We start from the raw sequence: 19,314 nt of genomic DNA, 5'->3' as shown, positions 1-19,314 counted from the left end.
ATGAGGTTTATGAAGCAAAAGGTTAAAGATTAAAAATTGATAAGAAGATGAACCATTTTATATGATCCTTAACCTAACCTTAACCTAGCAGTAGTAACAGATAGTAACTGTCACACTCATTCTTTCTGATTTAAAATCCTTTTTCTTAACTTTCAAGCAGAACTAATCCCCTGGGAGGAGAGGTAACCGGACGCCTCTGCCTCTGCCATTCCATAGAACGTGTGCCAGCGGGTCATGTGGTGACGGTGAGGATTTTGGCACAAGATTTTTGCGCCCCCCAAAATCAATTAAAATGCCAAGCGGCGTGAGTCACACGCACATGGAGAGTTCGGGATTCGGAATCGATGAGGTTGGTCTTCGGTGTCGAAAGTGTTCAAAAGTGTTGAAAGGAGCGGGCTCCCTTTGTCGGACTTTTGCCGGGACCTCCTCGACGGATGGATGATGATGATCCAGCGAGGTGATGAAGCTGCAGATGGAGATGGAGTAAGAGTTGAGATGTGATGATGGGCCAATGGCCAGGAATTACAATGCTTATTGCATCTGCTGGAAATTTGCATACCCAATCACCGAATGGCATCCCCACTCTTGACCCCATTTTCAATGGCCACTCGACACGACTCCGGCACGTTCTGTAATCGATCATCAGTGCCCAAAGTGGCCAGAAGACTGGAAACGTATGTAGCTTCGAAGACCTGGAAAGGCGAAGACTGAGGGCCGCCTCTCATCAAAGTCCAACAAAGCGCATACCACAGATATCAATTAATTTCAGCGGGCCAGCGTGGATGTGAAAAGGCCAACAAAATCGTAATAAGTCAATGCCTTTGACGGGTACACTTAGGGAAAAATCGATCGATATTAATTATTACAATTTATAGCATTTTATCACATCTTATCAGGAAGGAAAGGCATAAAAATCGAAGAAAAATCTATGATAAACTAAAAATGTTGATAAAAGTGGAATATTTTTAGAAAACTTAGATAAATCCTGGAATATTTCCTTAAATTTTTAATAAACTTCCTTATATAAACTTGTTTCCTCTGCACAGATACCGAAACAGAGATCGAAGTTCCGAGACTTCGGACCTTTTTTCAGACCAAGTCTATTGATAAACACAAATAAGTTTGTAGCAGGATGATGATGATGATTCTCTCTACCTCGGCGAGTCACAATCATCATCAATCGGTTAAGAAAATATTTAACAAGTGTTTGAATGATTTTGAAAAATGATGTGCAGCATGTGCAGCAACAGGAACGGATTCTGAATACGGATTCTGGTTACTCGATTCTGGATTCTGGATTGTGGCCACAGAAGAAAGAGCCAGAGAGTCTCCTTGGCCGGCAAAGTCGTCTACAAATTATTGCACGCGATCGCTCATTTCCAGCAGAAATAACACAAACACGGCAGCAACTTTGGCTGGGGGGAATGGGTTAACTTCTTAACTGGCAACCAGAAACCAGCAACCAACAACAAGCCACTACCAACAACAACAACAACAACAACAACAACTTGAGTTGCCAGTTTCCAATCTCGCAGGCGATGTAGATATAGCAAATAAGATATGGCCGGGGCATGTCATGGGCCCCGCGACTGTGAAAACATCTCAATGGCAAAAGTATCACATCATTCATAATTTCATTGCCGCAGCGAAGGAGGGTTAAAGGGGCAGGAGCAGAGGAAGGGGCAGGGGCAGGGGCCTCTGGGAATTGAGTTGTTGGACCTGGCCACGAAAATCTCTCGGCTCAAGTGTTGAATGTTTGCTCAAATAACAACGGCAACAACACGAGATCCGATCCGACCAACAGATCTCGAGATATATCTCCCGGGGATCACTTGGGGGCGCGGTGAAATTTGACAAATGAACCGGGCAGCCCGAAAAATAAACACACACACACACAAACACTATAAAAAAAGTACTTAAAATATATGCACTGAAAGAAAAATTATAGAAACTTTTAACTTAAAAAGAAAATTTCAGGCAGATACCAAGAAAAATGAATACAACTTTGTTTTCTTCCGAAACCTTTTTAAAACCCCGAATTCTTTGCTGATTTCTCTCAGTGCATTGGCAAGCATAGCCCGGAGTGATCATTATTAATGATGACGATTTGTTGATATTTTTGTAACGTGCTATGGAAAGCCCTTTTCGTCTGCAATGCGATCGCACAATTATAAACCAACAACAGGAATTACAAACAAGTGCAGTACCCACAGCCTGCCCAGTCATGCCCATTCCCAATCCCAATCCCGAATCCCTTTAACCACTCTCGATACCAATAAGCATGATCATCGCAATGATCTTCCACACAAATTGCTTTATCCGAACAGCTGGCTGGCAGGAAACCTCTGCATAATCTAGGCTTATAATTCAATTAATGCCTTCGGTTCTCTCTCGATGCACTTAGCTCGGAACCTGAAGTGCAACACTAGAATCCAGCCACATGACTGGCAGCTCGAGTGGCCATAAACCATGTGGATGTGGTGGTCTCCATGATCTTTTCGATCATCTCCAGCTCCAAACTCGTCGTCACACTGTCTGCGGCAGATGCTGGTTGGGCACAGGTTGATGATCGAACTGCACCGGAAGTCTACTCTTCGAGTGTTGCCCAAAGAGATCGTTTGGCATTAGCAAATGTTGAAATTGATAGAAATTAAGGTATTAAGAGAAGATCTTCTTTAAGATAAATAAAGTTAAAACAAAGAAAGACCTCCTATTACAGCATTTAGGCTGGAATATAGAAAGATATAAGTTCTTACCCAAATTTGTTTATCAAAAAGTTAAAAACCATTAAGAATTATTCATTGCAATAACTTCATTAATAATCACGTTACTTTATCACCCCTATTAGCTATCTTTATCAGCTTGAAACCACCTTTTTAATAAGCTTAATTATTCCCACTACTAACTTAAACAAGTCCAAATGAAGTTAATCATTTCCCTGATTAACCCAAAAGTTAATCACTTTCAATCCAACTTAATTAACAACACCATTCATATTTGTTTTTGAAAAAGTTTTTTTCTCTTTAATTTGTTTTTTTTGTCATTTTTTTTTAATTGATTTCGGTTCATCTTTAATTGTATTTTTATAATTTGTGTTAACTAAATGTTAGTTTTGAATGTTTTCTGCGTTGCTTATCAATTTCGGCTATCATTACTATATACAAATTGCCTGGCCAGCTAAGTTTAGGATACGACTATAGATCTAAATCTTTTTATATATATATATATATATATATATATTTTATATAGATTTTTATACATTTAGAAAACAAGAAAATAAACAATAACAACGTTTCTCATGGTAGGTATACGACAATGATTAGGCATACGCATAAATATATTACAGGAGCCTTGGCAAGCAGTTATCAATCTTGGGGTTCGAGTGATGGGGAAACACTTATCGATTACCGAACATTAAACTAAATTAAATTTAAATTTCATTTAAATTAAATTAACTAAGCTGCAGCTTCTTACACTACAATGCAGGAATGTTTGTTTCTCTGTTTGCTGTTTGCTGTTTGCTGTGTCTTTTTGATGAGATGGCGATGGGTTGCTCAAAGCCTAAAAAACTGGGACTTCTTTGTATGATGGGTTTTAGATTTTCTTTTATGATTTGTTTTATTTTTTTTTCTAGATTGATTCTCCTCTTGTGAGACTGCTTTTGTGTGGACGCATTTATATAAAATTTTGACTAGGAAAGGACGTTTTGTGGGTGGCCAGCTAGCGGTGTGTCCGAGCTGGCGAGGATTGCTCCAGTCACACCTCGCTGGGCATACAATGCACACTGGAGTCCTGCGACAATTCATCCATGGAGGATTCTAAAAGGAGAGGAAATAGGTATAAAGTTATTAGGTTAGTGTCTTAGAGATGTTAATGCTTTTTGTGACTATAAAAACTATCTTATCTTAGCTAAGAATCTTCTTTCTACAACTTACCATGAGTCGGGTATAGACCCGCTTTAGAGCCGTTCATATGCATTGGGGTCTGTGCGTTATTCTGAAATGAATACGTTAACTGCAGGTTAATATGACGCGCAAATGAGCTTCCTTCCGGTTCGCGTACTGCAATCAAAAATCGTTTGTTGAAAGTAGAAAAAAAACAGAAGAAATTGTAAGTACTGGTGTTAGCAGCTTGTGAGGTTTTCATTTGGGGGTATAAAGTGACAAAAAACTGATTCTACTGGTTGATGGTTGAGTTCTACTTTTAAGGGATACTCTAGAGAGGATCTTCAGGATGGAGATGGAGAAGGAAGAGGAACAGGAGCAGGAGGCATGCGGCACTAATCCACTACTTACTTTTATTCTTACCAGCATGTATGTGTTTTTTCTGACGCGCTCGAGAATTCTGGAACCAAACTTGCGTCACACGCTTGCTGAGACCGGTCACCGAGGCAATACGCTCCAGATCCTGGCCATCCGGATTACTGTCAATCTGAAAGTTCGCCTGCAGCACTTGCAACTGCTCCTCGGTGAAGGTGGTTCGCACCCGTTTCGTCTTGCTCTTGTGATAACCATCGCCGTCACAGCCCTCTGAAATGGTAAAAATAATACAAAAATAAATCAGAAACTTAATCGGAAATCGTAGGCCAGACACTGGTGTTCTAGGTCTTTAAGTTGTTATGTTTTTAAGCAGGGTATCTTAGTACTTAACATATTTTTTTAATATTTTTATTATATGTTTTTGCCTTTAATATCTTAAAAACTACTCAAAAACTCATAAAAACCTTTTCTAGACCAAAAACTTCGTTTTTAGAATAAAATTTCATTTTTAGCATTAAGAAAAATCGAAATAAATATAATTTAACATTTTTATAACCCAAAAAAAGGGAACTCTCTCAAGTCTCAAGTGCGTATAAGCCTTTAAAGGTCTTTCGCGGCGACTGGTCTAGGCCTGGTCTAAAAGCATTTTGACAGTCGGCCAAATTGAAAACGTCAAAAAGTGTTTATGGTTTATAGAGCTGCTGCTGCCATGCTTTATGTGGCCACTGTGACCGGACACGGTGGTCTCCTCCAGGAAGGAGATGGGGTTTTTTTAGAGGGGGGTCTCTAGATGGGGCTACGACATTCACAAGCCGATCACGTCGCCTCAGAAAACCAAAAAAAAAAAGTGAGGGAAAAAAATGAAAAACACAACTGGAGAGTAGTTTTTTACGAGTGTGACACGATTTCGTCAGTGGCGACTGGCTGGCGCTTAGCTTCAGCCGCAGCGCAGCAAAGCGCAGCTTCACTGTACCATTCACAGTGGAGCGTCCCGAATTGGCAGCCGTTCTGCCATCGAAGCGTGCAGCATGTTTTGCAGCTTGTTTTTATGCCCCTCAGTTTTGTTGTAGTTTAAAGTCAAAATCTTAGTGAAAATACTAACCGTCACTCGATGTGGTGCCACCCTCGACCGTCTCCAGATAATGAGCCTTGCAGAGCACCCGGTCATCCATGAGGGCGAACTGCTCGCCGGTGGACAACTGGCGTCCACACTGATCGCAGGCGAAGCAGGCTAAATGGAAGACCAGCTCCCTCGCCCGACGCACCCAATCCGAGGCGGAGATGCCGCGACAGCACTTCGAGCACTTGGCGCCGAAATTTCTGTAATTAAGGTAAAGGAAATATTAATTAGTTGGGTTTATAAGCTAAAGATATTGGTTAGTATTAGTTACTATTAAAGTATAGCCTTAATGATATGATAGGCAGTTCGGTATAGCTTTTCAATCTCAAAGAAAATCAAAATGGAAAACAGAGGCATCTTTGTTAAGCCGATACGGTTAAGTACCATATTTTCCTGTATGCGGCAGAGAGCGCTTTCCAAGCGGAAGTGGTTGCCCTGGCGAACGTTTTTCCAAATGAGTCGGCAACTTTCGGTGGCTTATTGTTAGCTTTTAAGCTTATTTTTACAACAGCCACAACAATGTATGGCCAGAGCATGACTCGGATGTGGATGGGTTTTCTCGGAGATGGGTTCAGATGGGATGTTGGGATGCTGGGATGATGTCTCCATCGGGCAATGCACACTTAAAATTCTTAACTTGAAAAATAAATATTTTTACAGCATCTCACGGCGCGTCTGTTTGTTTATTTTCATTTGGTTCGACGTCGACACCGTTTTCCTACGTTTTCCCCTTGCCTTTTTTTTCTCTGTTTTTTCTTTTTTTTTTGTATCTGCCAGATACTTTGGCTTGCAACTTGCATTCTCGCCCGTAAAGTTTTCATTTCGTTACGTTTTGGCCGCATCTTTGCCGCTGTTGACTTTATGGATTAAGTCGCAAACGCTGTCGAATTGTTACAATTACAATTAACCCAAGATGTGTGGGAAACTATTCGGAAAACACTTGTCCACATACACAATCGAGTTGGAAAATCAATTGGAATTTTCGAAAGTTCAATTGGGCAGTTTATTTGGAAAGGGCAGATGGCTTTTGGGGTGTTAATATAGGGGGAAAAGTATAAATATTTATAAGAAAAAATTATAAAATCATCAAAGATCATCCCCAGAAGTTTGGTTAATCTTATTAAGATCTGACATCTGACCCTTTAAGCTCCAATTTCCCATACTAAATACTATCTCTTAGATAATCAATGATACTCACTTGCTGTAGTCGGCCTTGCAGTACACCTGTCGCTCCCGGATGAAGCAGGACTGCTGGCGGTCCAGGGGGCACATGCACATGCAGCATCGCAGGCAGTGGGCGTGCCAGGAGCAGCCGCCTACCTCCAGGAAGAACCGATCCGAGATGGGTTCCCCACACGCTGCGCAGGAACGCAGCTCAGTCTGCAAAATAAACAAGAAAAGAGCAGAGATTTAGGCAATGGGAAAGAAGACAAGTTTTCTATGCAAATTCCGTTGATTCTTTTTTTTTATTTTGCTATCACACATCTGAGAACCGGATCGGTTATATATACTATAAAGAAAAAAGAGATCTCTGATTTCTGATCTCTGATCTGAAATCGTAGCGCCCGCGTCGGATTTGTTTCTTCTTTTGTTGTGCCTTCAAATGAAATCGTTCAATAAATCTGGCAAATGTCCCGGCGGCTTCTGTTTTATTTCTTAGCTGCAGCATTTAACTTATGTATATTAAACACAAATTTCAATGGCCAGCACAAAAGACGAGTTTCATTCGCTTTACGATTGTTTCGCTCTTTTTCAAAATTGAACCATAAATTTTAAAATGTTATGCTAATTGTTGTTGCTGTTATTGGTGCTGGTGCTGATGCGACGGCAACTGCTTCACTCCGAAGTCCACGAAATGTGAAATTTATCGACCCAATCCGCAGATCGATCTAATGAATATTCAATGTTTCGCCTGCATGTTACGCCGCTTTAAATGAGTGTTTCAAACAAATTTTATTGCGTTTCATAAAGTACAAAAAGCAGACACCGAAACGAAAAGTAATCTAAAGGGAATTATTTAGATTGATTTTTTAGTGCTAACAGCGAGGTGTTGATCTCAGCAAATATCTTGACAGCTGCAGAGATCTGCATTTTATTTTGAAAATATGCAGTATTGTTGTTGGCAAATGTGTAATTAAAAGGCTTTTGGTAATAATTTAAGTTGAGCTATGAAGCTATATTTTGTTTTAAGTGAAGTTGAAGTCAGTAGATGAGAGGTGGAGGTGCCAAAATGAAGCTGAAGTTGCTTTAAGCTGAAACCATAAATAAGGCTGCTTGTAATTGTTTTAAAAATGTACAGCCATAAAGTATTTACAACTCAAATAATTTATTCTCTTAACTAAAACGCTTTAAATTATAAAGCCATTAATCGAAATGTCTAAATAAATCACTTAAAAGATAAATGAAAAACAGGGAGATAAAACCAAGTCGTTTTTAGATACTTAAAATGTGATTTTTGTTAACAATTTTATTTCTAAATGTTAAATATCAAAAAGTATTATATGAAGGATTTTTAACTTAACATTTTTCACTCACAAATAATTTATTTAACCCATCTCCCATAACTCCCATAACACTGCAGGCCTTGTTAATGCCTTCTCATTATCTCCCCTTTGATTGAAAAAACATTTCAATCGCCCGATCTGGTTATTGTTGATTATGATGTGCAATTTCCGAGTGGAACGTTAATATCCATAAAAAAAAAGAATCGAATGCAGTACTTGAAACATTTAATTAATGACCGGCCTTTCGCTTAAGTACTTTTCATTCATTAATAAAAAAAAGAGCAGCCGGAGAAATGCGAATCGAAGTTTTTCTTTTTCCATTAATCAAAAAATGGCAGGGAAATTCCTATTTTCTGTGTTGTTGTTAAGAAAACAATTGCAGGCGCAAATAATTGCCGTTTAACTTATGGCAACTTGTTGTTAACTTAGCTGACGAATTCGTTTCGTTTCTTCTGTTGCCGCCGGAAAATAAATACAAATAAATACGAGATAAAACCTTTTTGGCCGTGACTATAGACCGATCAAAGGGCCCGCCATTTGCGACTAAGGCAATTAATAAGACAATGCCGAAGAGCAGACTGGAAAAACAAAAACAAAAAATGAAGCCAAAAGCCAAAAGCCAGCCCATGGGTAATAGATATCTATGAGAATAATTTATGACAGGCCGCAAACTATCAGATACAAATGTATCTAGGTATCTTTTATATTTTCATTTCAGGCAAAGGGGGCTTAGGGGGTTGAGGCCGGAATATGCAACATGGCCACCATCAAAATGAGCAACATGTGAGCTGGTATCTGTGCGTGTTCCGTGGACATGAAATAACTACATCCTAACATGGCCGTCCGAACGCGCAGCCGCTGCCATTTAACTTTTCAACTCCGCCGTGTATGTGACACGTTTAATAGCGGTAGTCGAGGCAGTCAAGTCCCCCTTCCCGACCCATAGATATACCATAACCATAACCCATACCCCTCCTTCTCCTCAACCACCCGATTTTCCCTGGACGAGCCTGCGCTCTGCCATATCCCAATCCCAGGCCCACATCCCTCCCCTTCTCTGACGCCGCCGCCTGTCACTTTCGTTTAACTTTTCACATTGCGCGCCCGAAAAACACAGCCAACAACAAGGCCGAATATTGCCAGGGCAAATGGGGGAGGGGAGATGGCCAGGGAGGTACTAGGCTAGGGACAGGGGTAGGGTCTGCGGTGCAAGGGGTGTTTTCAGCAATTTGTTTTCCCAACGCCCGTTTTAACACACAAAAACGGAGGCTGAGACAGTGACTTCAATGCACTTGGGAAAATTTGTGACTGAGATTTGGGATTGTATTTAAAGGCAGAGGGATGCTGAAATCAAATTGCAGAAAAATCTGAAGATTTTGAAAAGTTTTAGGAATCCTAAAGTTTTTTCAGATATTAATATTTTGTAACCAACTTTTATCTCAGTGTCTTGGACCCGAAATCGCACTTTGAATTCCCTGCAGCTTGTTGGTTATACACATGCAATTGCTGTTGTTGTTGTTGTTGTTGTCATGTCTATGCCCACTTTTGAAAATATGTCAGTTGTCAGAAGGACAGAAATAAGAGGGGAGAGGGGTGGGTAAAGGAGCGGTTAGAAGGACACATTTGAAGTGGCATTTTTGGCGAGCATGTCATTTGACTGTAATTTACTCGTGAGTGTCGTGAGCCCTCTGCGGTTGTGTGTGCATTTCAATGCGAGCTGCATAAATCTGTCCATGAATTTCAAATGGGTTTTCTTGTGGGCTTAGAACTCGTGGAAACTTTTCCGACTAGGTGACAGAATAAAGTGCGGAAAATGGCTTTAGTAGGCCAAAAAATGACGAGGAGATGGATTTATCATAAAGTTAATGACGTTTAAGGAGTTGAGTTAATGAAACTTAAGGAATCCTGCAGTTAGATTCTTGTAACTAATCAAAGAAAAAGACAGCTATATAACATCCTTATCCTTATCTTCTGATAAAATAGATAAAAAAAACCCAAACCACTGACCCCCATCTAGCCAAACTGAACTGGCAAAGATTTTCAGAACTGATAGAAGATGATGAATTCGCTGGATCTCTGCGGGTCGCAATGTACGATAAAATATATATGTATGAGACCGGGACCGAGGCTAGTTGTGTGCCTTTTATTGTTATTATTTGCTATGAATACCCAGTGTTATATAAGCACTCCCTATGCCAACCGTGGCCCTCATAAAAATTCCACAATTTAAAACTTGCACCTTGCAACTTTTGGCTCGAAATGTCGTAAATAACCCCGACTGGCAGTCGTATAAAAGTGGGAAAAACAAAAGGCCAAGACAGAACTATAAAAGACACATGAAGAGTATGCAATAAACTTTATAATCCCCCTCCCCCCCATCCATAAGGGATATCTGCAGATACCTCTACTTGGGCAAGGTGCTCAAAGAGGGCCTCTAAGATAGTATGCAATGAGACTGCAGACCGGTAGCCGGGAAAGTTAAGAACTATATCATCTTCAGGAACCATCAGGAAATAGAAGAAAAGGAAAAGATATGGCAGGGGGACACACCTAGAAGATCGATTACCCCCGGAATTGGTAGCAATCTTTCACGTCATTGCGCAAATTGAGCGATCATCAGAGGGACTACCGTACCAATATCGATTGCTATATCAATAGATGGAACGTTGGTTTGATGACAAAAGCCCTTGGCCACTCAATTGGTTTCTCCGGTTGTGACTTGTCATCTCCTTGCCTTTTCACTATCCACCGTGAGAATGTTGTGCTCCCAAATCTCTGATATATATATAGGGGAAAAAATCCAAACAAAAGCCGCTTGATAGCAGACAAACCACAATGGACATATCTTTTCAGCCGATATCGAAGCAGTTATGACAACAGCTTGCCCACTTGGCCACTTGTCACTTGAACGGATTTTGGCAAATGTTTTCCTAAGGCCTTTCGATCTCTCGACTTAAGCCGCTTTTCAACAACAAATTGCAGCGAAGGCTGCTCGGTTTATTTCCAATATTTTTCTATTTTTTTTTTTATATTGTGTAAACTCTTTTTTTTTCTTAGCTGATTTATGCGGCATGAAAATTTTCAACGGGCGTCTGTCAAATAAATATATATTTTTTGGTCTGCGACGGGTGGTGACTTTCGAAAAAGGCGTATCGCTTTTTAATTAGAGCTACTTTTTTGTGTTATCCAGCGCGGTGCGTGGGCCTTTTAGCTTTGTGTTTAATATATTGAATTATGCTAAAATATGACTACCAAAAGGTTTACACGTCGGCGTTTGTTTGGCGTTAAGTTGGGATCATCGTATCTGATTGTTATTTAATGGCCACACGAACTGCTCTTTATGAATGGAACCAACGGCCAACAAACGCCCACGAAATACTAAATCCGAAAAATACAAAAAACACAAAAAAACAAAAAAAAAAAAGTGGAATAAAAAGCATCCATATCCATAATACGAGCACGCTCCATAAATTGGCTAAATGTTTACAAATATTTCATCGGGAAGCGGTTAATGGTAATGTCGCCGTCCAGCTCTTTCGCTCTTTTACTCCGATATACTCCTCCATATTTATATATATATATATATATATAGTCTATAGCCCTGGCTGTTGTCGCGCCCATTGATCCAATCAAATTAATGGGCTGCTATAACTGGGCAGCCAACAAAAACGACAGCAGAAATGAAAAGGGAATGCATTTCTATGGGAATACAGTGGGAACTGACTAAAGGAAACTGACAAGAATAATCTACCAATAAGATTTGCATATTTCTTTATAGTTAAGATATGTTTTAAGCCTCATTTAAGCCATTTTTGTGTTTAAAGGATTTTTTAAAATATTTTTCAAAAATCTAGGAAAAATGTAAATAAGTTTAAAAGTTAACCGAAAATCATTATCATTACTATATATCCTTTCTGACTGTTAAATTAATGATTTTCCTTTCTATTTTTCCCATTTATTGACTATCTACTGTACCTAGCCGATGCATCCTCACTGGGCAAACCTGTCGACTGCGCGTTACTGTTGGTTTGTGCATCTCTCCGGCAAACTTAATTACCGCTTTATGTCAATGGTCCAGCGTGTTTTTGCTAAATTTATCAGCGTTATTAAATTTTATCACTGGCGACAAAATGTGCATATGCCATTCAATTTTCACAACATATTCGCACATCACACGCACACGCACACGCACACACAACACACAGAGTTTCCCCTCTCCCTTTCGCCAGAGTGGGGCCTTTCAGCCTAGGCAAATATTATGATGGCAGACAACTCGTCGGTGGTTCCATCTCTCGGATGCTATGGGGCAAAGAGGGGGATACTATAGTAGGGGGAGTTGTGAGCCTAACATTGGCGTAACATCGTAAAATATTTTACGGCCAAATGGCTGCGAGCCAAAGTCGCCAACGTTTTTATGGGGGGCCCAAAAAAACAAAGAGCCCATATTCTCGACAACAGCTTGAAAAACATAACGAAAAGAAAAGCCCTTCGATTTGCAGCTGTCAGTTTTCAATTTGAGTCGCTAAGTGGCTAATTGACAATTGCCAAAAAGTAACTAAAATGCAAATGAAATATCTATTAAAGATAATATACAGCCGACTATAAAAACGCCAAGAGCTGAGACGGGAAAAAAAGCTGTGTTAAAAAATAAACTTTATATATGCATATATAAAAAGTTTTATTTCACTTTATATCTTTCGTTTTTTTTTTATATATTTTTTCTTGATTCTGGGATTCTGGTGATGACAAAACCTTGGTTGATCTCTTAGGTGGATGATTCGGGGGTGCGGGGGGATATATTAGGTGTGTAATATACACAGAGAGAAATGAGAATGATAAATAGATACATTTTCTGACTACTTTTCAGTAACAAGTTTTGGTTGTTTTGTTTAATTAGTAAAACCCCTACGTTTACCCACCATTAAGATCATTTTAAGGAAGTTTTTTAGAGATTTTCTCTCAGTGCATTGTACCCCAGTATCCCACAATTCCAGTGTTGACAAGTTATGGCCCAAAGAGCGGCTACGACTTAAAATGTCGCACTTTATTACACTACAAAACACAAAACTGAACTCAACGCGAGATGATCTCTTGGGGTTTCGGAACGGATCGGATCGGGATCGGGATCGTATCGTTTTGGGTACTGGGGCGGCTACTCGGGGTTCTTTAGGTTTGGGTTTGGGTTTGGGTTTGGGACTGGTCTGGTTGAGTTTTTACAGCCATTCCGGTGGATGTTGCTGTTGGCAAACACCGGCCTTTTTGTGTATGCCCGTGTGCTCCCAGCCGCGTTTTATTATAACTGTTGACTGCTCGCATACGAGATAAATTTCATTTTAATACTTTCTTCGTTTTAGTTTTTTGTATATTTTATTTTGTTCAAACAGAGAGCGGGGGGAAGCGCGGGACTTTTGAGGTCGGAAAGTGATTTGCATACGGGGCATCGTTCTCACGAGTGGGAATGAAATAACCACCGGGGATCATCCAGTCGAGAAGAAGGCCAGAAGGCCATAAGGCCAGTTAGAGATCTCTGGATATAGCTAGCTGGCTGATAGATCGCCCGACTTATGCAGCTAATACCGTTTTACCAGCTTCTTCTTCTTTTTCTTTGGCTGCCATTTCCACTTGGCCATAAACATAAACAGGTGGCAATGTTCATTTGCATAGACAACGTTTCGATATTAAATTTCAAAGCGAACGACCAGCGTCAACGACATTCCAAAAACACTAAATAAAAACACAAAAAAATACACAAAAATAAACCAAGAAGTTAAACAAAAAAAAAAACAAAAACTAAACTAAATATTCAGATGACAGTGGCAGTGGCAGTGGCAGTCTGAAAATGGCTCTTCGATTTGCTTCTGGTCCCTCTGGCCTATCTTTGGGTCTACTTTTTGGTCAATTTCCTTAACTTGTTTCGTGCTTTAATCATTTGCGGCTTTCCGCAGCTGTCTTCAAATCGAAACGAACTTGTAAATTATACTATATAGTATACTATATATGTCGCGACAGTTTCAGGCTTTTGTCTACCGAATTGATAAGCTCGAATTATATGGTAATGGGTGTCGAGAAGTTAATGTCAGGTTCTGCTTGTTTCTAAAGATTAATAAGCACTTTAAAATTATTATTTTATTTCAGAAGTTAGTTAAGATTAACTGCTATTTGAGTTTAGATATGAATATTTAAGAGTTTCCTCTTTTTTTATATATTAAAATTAATTTTCCCTTCAAACATCATTTAGTTTTCCCCAAAGACATATTTTCCCTAATAGATTACAGATCTGTTATCTCTTCAAATCTATATTCATGGCAATACAATAGCTTGTAACTATGTCAAATTAAATTAGGCTGCTCCTAAGTTTCCATCTCGTTTGGGCACATTAACTCTTAATTACAGATAATCTCAATCGAATTTATTTCGACTGCGACTTATAGTGTTTCCGTGCATAATAGAGCACCCTGTGGCTATGCAATTTGTTGGCCAATAAATTTCAATAAAAAAACATTTGCATCAAGCTGGAAATTCAGAGTGAATATGAATGTAGCCACCCTCGGCACTGGAAGTACGGCAAACATTTCGTTTGCCATTTTTTATCATTTTAAAATTATTTTGTTTTTTTTTTTTTATTTTTTCCTTGTACTGTGTGTTGATGTATTTTTCTTCTCTTTTTGCATAAATTTTACCGGCTGGCAGTTGTGCAAACAGAACTCAAAACTCAAAGTCTGGGGAGGAGAGGGAGAAAATCGGCTCTCTTAATAAATCGCTAATAAATCGCCCGCAAGTATCTCAAACGCTTTCGACACGCGTTTTTCTTGTATCTTTTTTTTGGGTTGAGAATGTTTCGGTTTTTTTTTGTGGATTCGCATTTTTAAGGCATTCATCATAAAGCTGAAGATCGAGCATCGAGTGAATCCGAAACCGAAAACCCCAAAATGCTTTTGTCTTTTCGTCAACATGTCACAGCCACTAAACATCAATAAGTTTTTTAAGCTTTTATTGATTTCGTCTTCGTTTTTTACAGCTCATCTTTGTGCGGAGTTTTTAGGGAGATTTCGTGTTTGATTTCTCATTTTTTATTGAGCTTTGGCCACAATTAATTAGCCAAATCTGCATTTTGCATAAATTACAAATATTATATTTTCATATTTCAGTCTCCAGCTTTCGGCCATTGTATTTTCGTATCCCCCCCTTTTTTTTTTGTGGGCCAATAAATCAAGTTCGAAGTTGCTTTTTTATTTTTGTTTTTTTGTTTTTGGGCCACCTCTTAAGTTCTAGCCGATAATTTATTTAGGTGACTTTGAATGATTTTAGCGGTGAGTTTCAAACGGAAAAGACATTCGAAACTAGTTTCGCTTCCCTAAAACTAATCACTTTGGCTACTGTTCGTAGATGCCATCGATAAGATGGAACAGAAGACCTCTTTTCAGGCCATTTGCAATTGTCAGAAAATTAAAAGCAAATATTTTAAGCCCAAAAAACATAATAAAATGGTTGATAAAAGTAGAAATTCCATATTTAAAAGCCATTAAAAATAATCTTATAAGCTGTTAAAGCTGCTAAGTAACTGCCAAGAGAAGTTTCCCAAACAAAAACGATTCCTTTTGGGCCAATTTGCAATTGGCAAGCAAATTAAATGTGAATATTTTCGGGCGACAAGCCGGCAAGAGAACATTTTATTTTATTTATTGGAATTTTTTGCCAGAAATCAAATCGAATGGTTTGTCGTTAGGGGTTGGCTCGTAAATTCCAGGGGCGGGTTTGGGTTTCTCATCTTTTTTTTTTTTCGGTACAACCGGCAGACAGGAGTTGCAATGATTTGTGGCATTTTACAATTTTACAAGGGCCCACAGGGCCATGCATCATTTGTAGGCCAACTAAGCGTCCTTTAAGGACTATTTTGTGGATGCACTCGAACGAACAATGGGAAGACACTCGACTCGCTCGCTCGCCTTCTTTTGTGCGGTTTTGTTAGGTCCTCTTCTGTGTGTGTGTGTGTGTGTGTGTGTTTGTGCCTCCTGCATTCGATTTTCATTACCAAAAAGGGGGACTTTTCCCTTTTCGCATTTACCTGCTAAAAATGCTGCTGGGATTTTGACACGTCTTCCGAAGATCTCCGCCAGCATTTCGCATGCGCAACCCAAAAACTGACCAGGAACTCTAGGATCTAGGATCTATTGTCCAAGTACCGATGTATACACATATTGCAGGCCCAAAACAAAGGTGTGATATTTGTTTGTCTTTTGTCCCGGATCGGGGCAATTGGCTCAAGTCAAGATGCATTTTCTGTTTTCCTTTTGTTTTTCCAAGGCGACCCGAGGCGTGGACTTCTTGTCAGCGTTGACAATTAGCCATATTCGTCGAGTGCTTGGTCACAGGACACTTACAGGATTTGAGTATGTCCTTTGTTTGGCTATCCAATTATGAGGGGGCTTGCTGAAAAATCTGCTGACCGCTGGTCAAGCAGCTGGTTTTGGTCACATCTTGGCAATAGGCACGCGCTCTTCTTTCTTTTTTCTTGATTTTCTGGGTTTCTTGTGCGGGATTATGGGACAAAGGAGTTAGGCGTGTTATCCTCAAAAGGTGTTTTGTTAACCACTCAAAGCTAATAAGTAGATGGGAGATAGGAAAAGTCAGGGGAACTATCTTGAAAGTGTGATTAGAAATGATTTTATGAGAATAATAATGGTAAGAAACTTACAGAGATTACTTCTCCTCAGTAGTTTAGTACTATAATGCCTTGGGATTTCCCTTTATCTTATATTAAGTCATCACTAAAGATCGCAGATAGTTGATTTCGTCATTCTTTTCTCAGATATAAAGTTACTTTGCAGTTACACTTACTAGGACTTCCAGTTTACGAATAGCAACTTCCCAAGCCGTAAAATCCATATAAATTAATATTCAAATCTAAAAGCTAATCCCACTAATTCCCATCCAACCCACTTCACTTCAACTCCAAATGCCCAACTCGCCAATTAAAGAAAACATTTCGAACCGCAGAAGAAGGCGTCAACGACTTCTTACACAAAAAAAATAACACACAAAAAAGACTTTTAACGTATTTATGGGAGGTTTACTTATTTCCAATCTTTCAATTTTCTTGTGAATTATTAATGAAAAATCATTTATTGAAATATGTATAAATGTTTTTTATAGCTGCTTTGCAGGCATTCGACATTTAAACGCTTAAATATTTATGCCTTTTTTATATCTCTTTCTCCGACTACCTAAGAGCAGGGAAAAAAGACTCCATCTCCATCTCCATCTCCATCTCCCCTCATACATTGTTGAATATTCATAAGGCAGCGCCTAGTGGCGTCATTTTCGGATTTGGATTTGGATGATATAGAGAGGTAGGGGGGATCTATATAGAGAGGGGGGATCTACCAACATCTGGGGCGGGTCAAGATCGATGATGTCAAGAAAAGGTCGAGAATCCCCTTTTGTTGACCAGCGAGACGGCGGCTCAGAACTGTTGACATTTGATTTTTTTTTCTTGGCTTATCTGGGATTTGAGATGTAAGCGGCGGCTCCCCCGCTGTTTTTTTCCCCCATTTTGACAAGTTATCTAAAGAATTCTAGCTGGAGAAATCGGGCGATTAAAAATATAACGCAGAGCAATAAGCGTCAGCACCTTGTCCAATTTGCTATGGTAATGAAAATTATACTCGTTGAACAAAGCCATGGCAAATCGATCATCGGCGAGCATAAATCATGATCGATTCTCTGCAGACTCATGGCAAATATTTTTCAAAAATCCTGTGGGTGGCTCACACACACACAAACCTCGCACAGCGGGTGCAAAAATCGGATTAAACGTTTCCGAGGGGGGAAGCGGGAGATAAAATAAAATCAAAAATCTTTGGAACAAAAAATTATATGTTTTGTTGAATGAACATGGAATTGAGCAACCTCATCTAGGCGACACGATCAATGCAATGTCTTGAAGAAAAAAACGTAGAAAAACCCAAGTTGGTTATGATTTTTTGGGGTTTGGTTGCAGATACATCCCAATATCAGCCTTCATTTCACAGCCAATACTCGAATATATTCCCTCATAAAAGTGTGGGCTGTGAGGTTTATTTTTCGAGTGTTTTTTTTTTTTTTTTTTTGGGGAAAGGAACCCCACTGTGCGATTTGTGTGCTTTTCATATTCACCGCTCTGTGTCGTCTGCATTTTGAAAACTCATCGTTTTCCAGCGGCTAATAGTCTGCTGGCTTTTTCGAATTGAATTGGAACTGTTTTGCTCTGGTTTTTGTCTTAGCTCCGGCTCACTTTTTTCCCTTACTCCTTCCTAATGGTTGATCAAACGCCGCCTGTTGCGTTTTCTCGCAGCGGGCCAAGAAACTATACACAAAAAAAAGTGCTTTATGGGTCACTCGGGGTCCGGACTTACATGTCCAGCAATTAAAAAGGAAATCAAATACGTGGCTTAGGTGGGAGTGCAAACTGGACTCTTGAGCTATAACTATACGGGTGATATATGGTCAACTATAGGTCTATTAGCAGTTCAATTTACTTCAAAGTTTTCCTTTAAAGAGCTTCTTTAGTTACTCTAAAAACTGAGCAGATAAACCTGTTATTAGACCCTAAGAAGGGTAAGTTTAAACATGTTTTTCCCAAATTTCATTTTTAATGTTCAAATTATTTAAATTCTCTTTTATAAACTGCCCTGTGTATTCCATTTGCCGTAGGAAACCGCAAGATAAGAACAAGCTAAGAAAATCCCACAGAGTTTGCTTAACCTCTTAACTACCTCTTCTGGTTTTCTTGTTAATAAAAAAAAAACCCAACACTCACCTTCATTTTAATTGCCTCCACAATTTTGGCGGTTTTTAATCCAAGTCTTTTGCACAAAATTCTGTCGCCAGCTTTAGCCTGGGAATCGAGCCCGATCGCAGCCAGAATGTAGAAGTATATATATATATATATATATAGAAGATAATGACGACGACGACTTGATCAGTTTGTCAAGCGTCCCACGAAAGCCGCCGTCTGCATATAGGTTGCTTATATAATACGATTCTTGTGACAGCTATTAATAACCAGTGTAAATTCGTATATCCGAGATGTAGATCAATTTGCAAGCGTTTGCAACATTTTCGATTTGATTAGCACATTCGATAACAGTTCACTTTTTTAAGCCGACGGCGAATGTTGCGGGGAGATGATAGTCGTACACCTTTTTTTTAGTATGACATTGTATTGCATACACGCAGAACCTTATCATGAGCGGGACGCGATAACACGTTAGCATGTAGCAGCGTTTCGCGTTTCACGAGAGATTCTGTTTTGTTTTTGGTCGTCGTGGCGGAGCGGATCGAGCGGACGCGAGATGTTGTTACAGCTTCGAGGCCACTGCGTTAACTGCCGGCGCTCGGGGTTCGAGCTCAGGGATCTGGTGCTGTGCTGCTCAACTGCTTCGATTCATGC

At 39.5% G+C, this 19,314-nt stretch overlaps 1 protein-coding gene across 2 annotated transcripts; it reads right to left on the bottom strand.

Annotated features, from left to right (window-relative positions):
• Positions 1 to 2,774: 2,774 nt before the first annotated feature.
• LOC108108088 (LIM/homeobox protein Awh) lies at positions 2,775 to 19,314 on the bottom strand. 2 transcript variants are annotated; one of them, XM_017215977.2, is made up of 6 exons: positions 18,682 to 19,314; positions 6,578 to 6,759; positions 5,362 to 5,579; positions 4,296 to 4,529; positions 3,936 to 4,061; positions 2,775 to 3,818 (listed from the first exon to the last, which is right to left on the bottom strand). In XM_017215977.2, exons 1-6 carry the CDS (start codon positions 18,685 to 18,687, stop codon positions 3,757 to 3,759), a joined length of 828 nt encoding a protein of 275 aa, XP_017071466.1. In that variant the 5' UTR covers positions 18,688 to 19,314; the 3' UTR covers positions 2,775 to 3,756. The 2 variants fall into 2 exon arrangements, with proteins under 2 accessions (XP_017071466.1, XP_017071468.1); XM_017215979.2 differs by having other exon boundaries at positions 4,308 to 4,529.

The sequence above is a fragment of the Drosophila eugracilis genome, unplaced genomic scaffold, assembly GCF_018153835.1.
Source record: "Drosophila eugracilis isolate 14026-0451.02 unplaced genomic scaffold, ASM1815383v1 contig_2088, whole genome shotgun sequence".
Lineage (NCBI taxonomy): Eukaryota > Metazoa > Arthropoda > Insecta > Diptera > Drosophilidae > Drosophila > Drosophila eugracilis.
The sequence above is the reverse complement of the archived record's forward strand: the minus strand, read 5'-3'. Positions and strand labels throughout refer to the sequence as shown.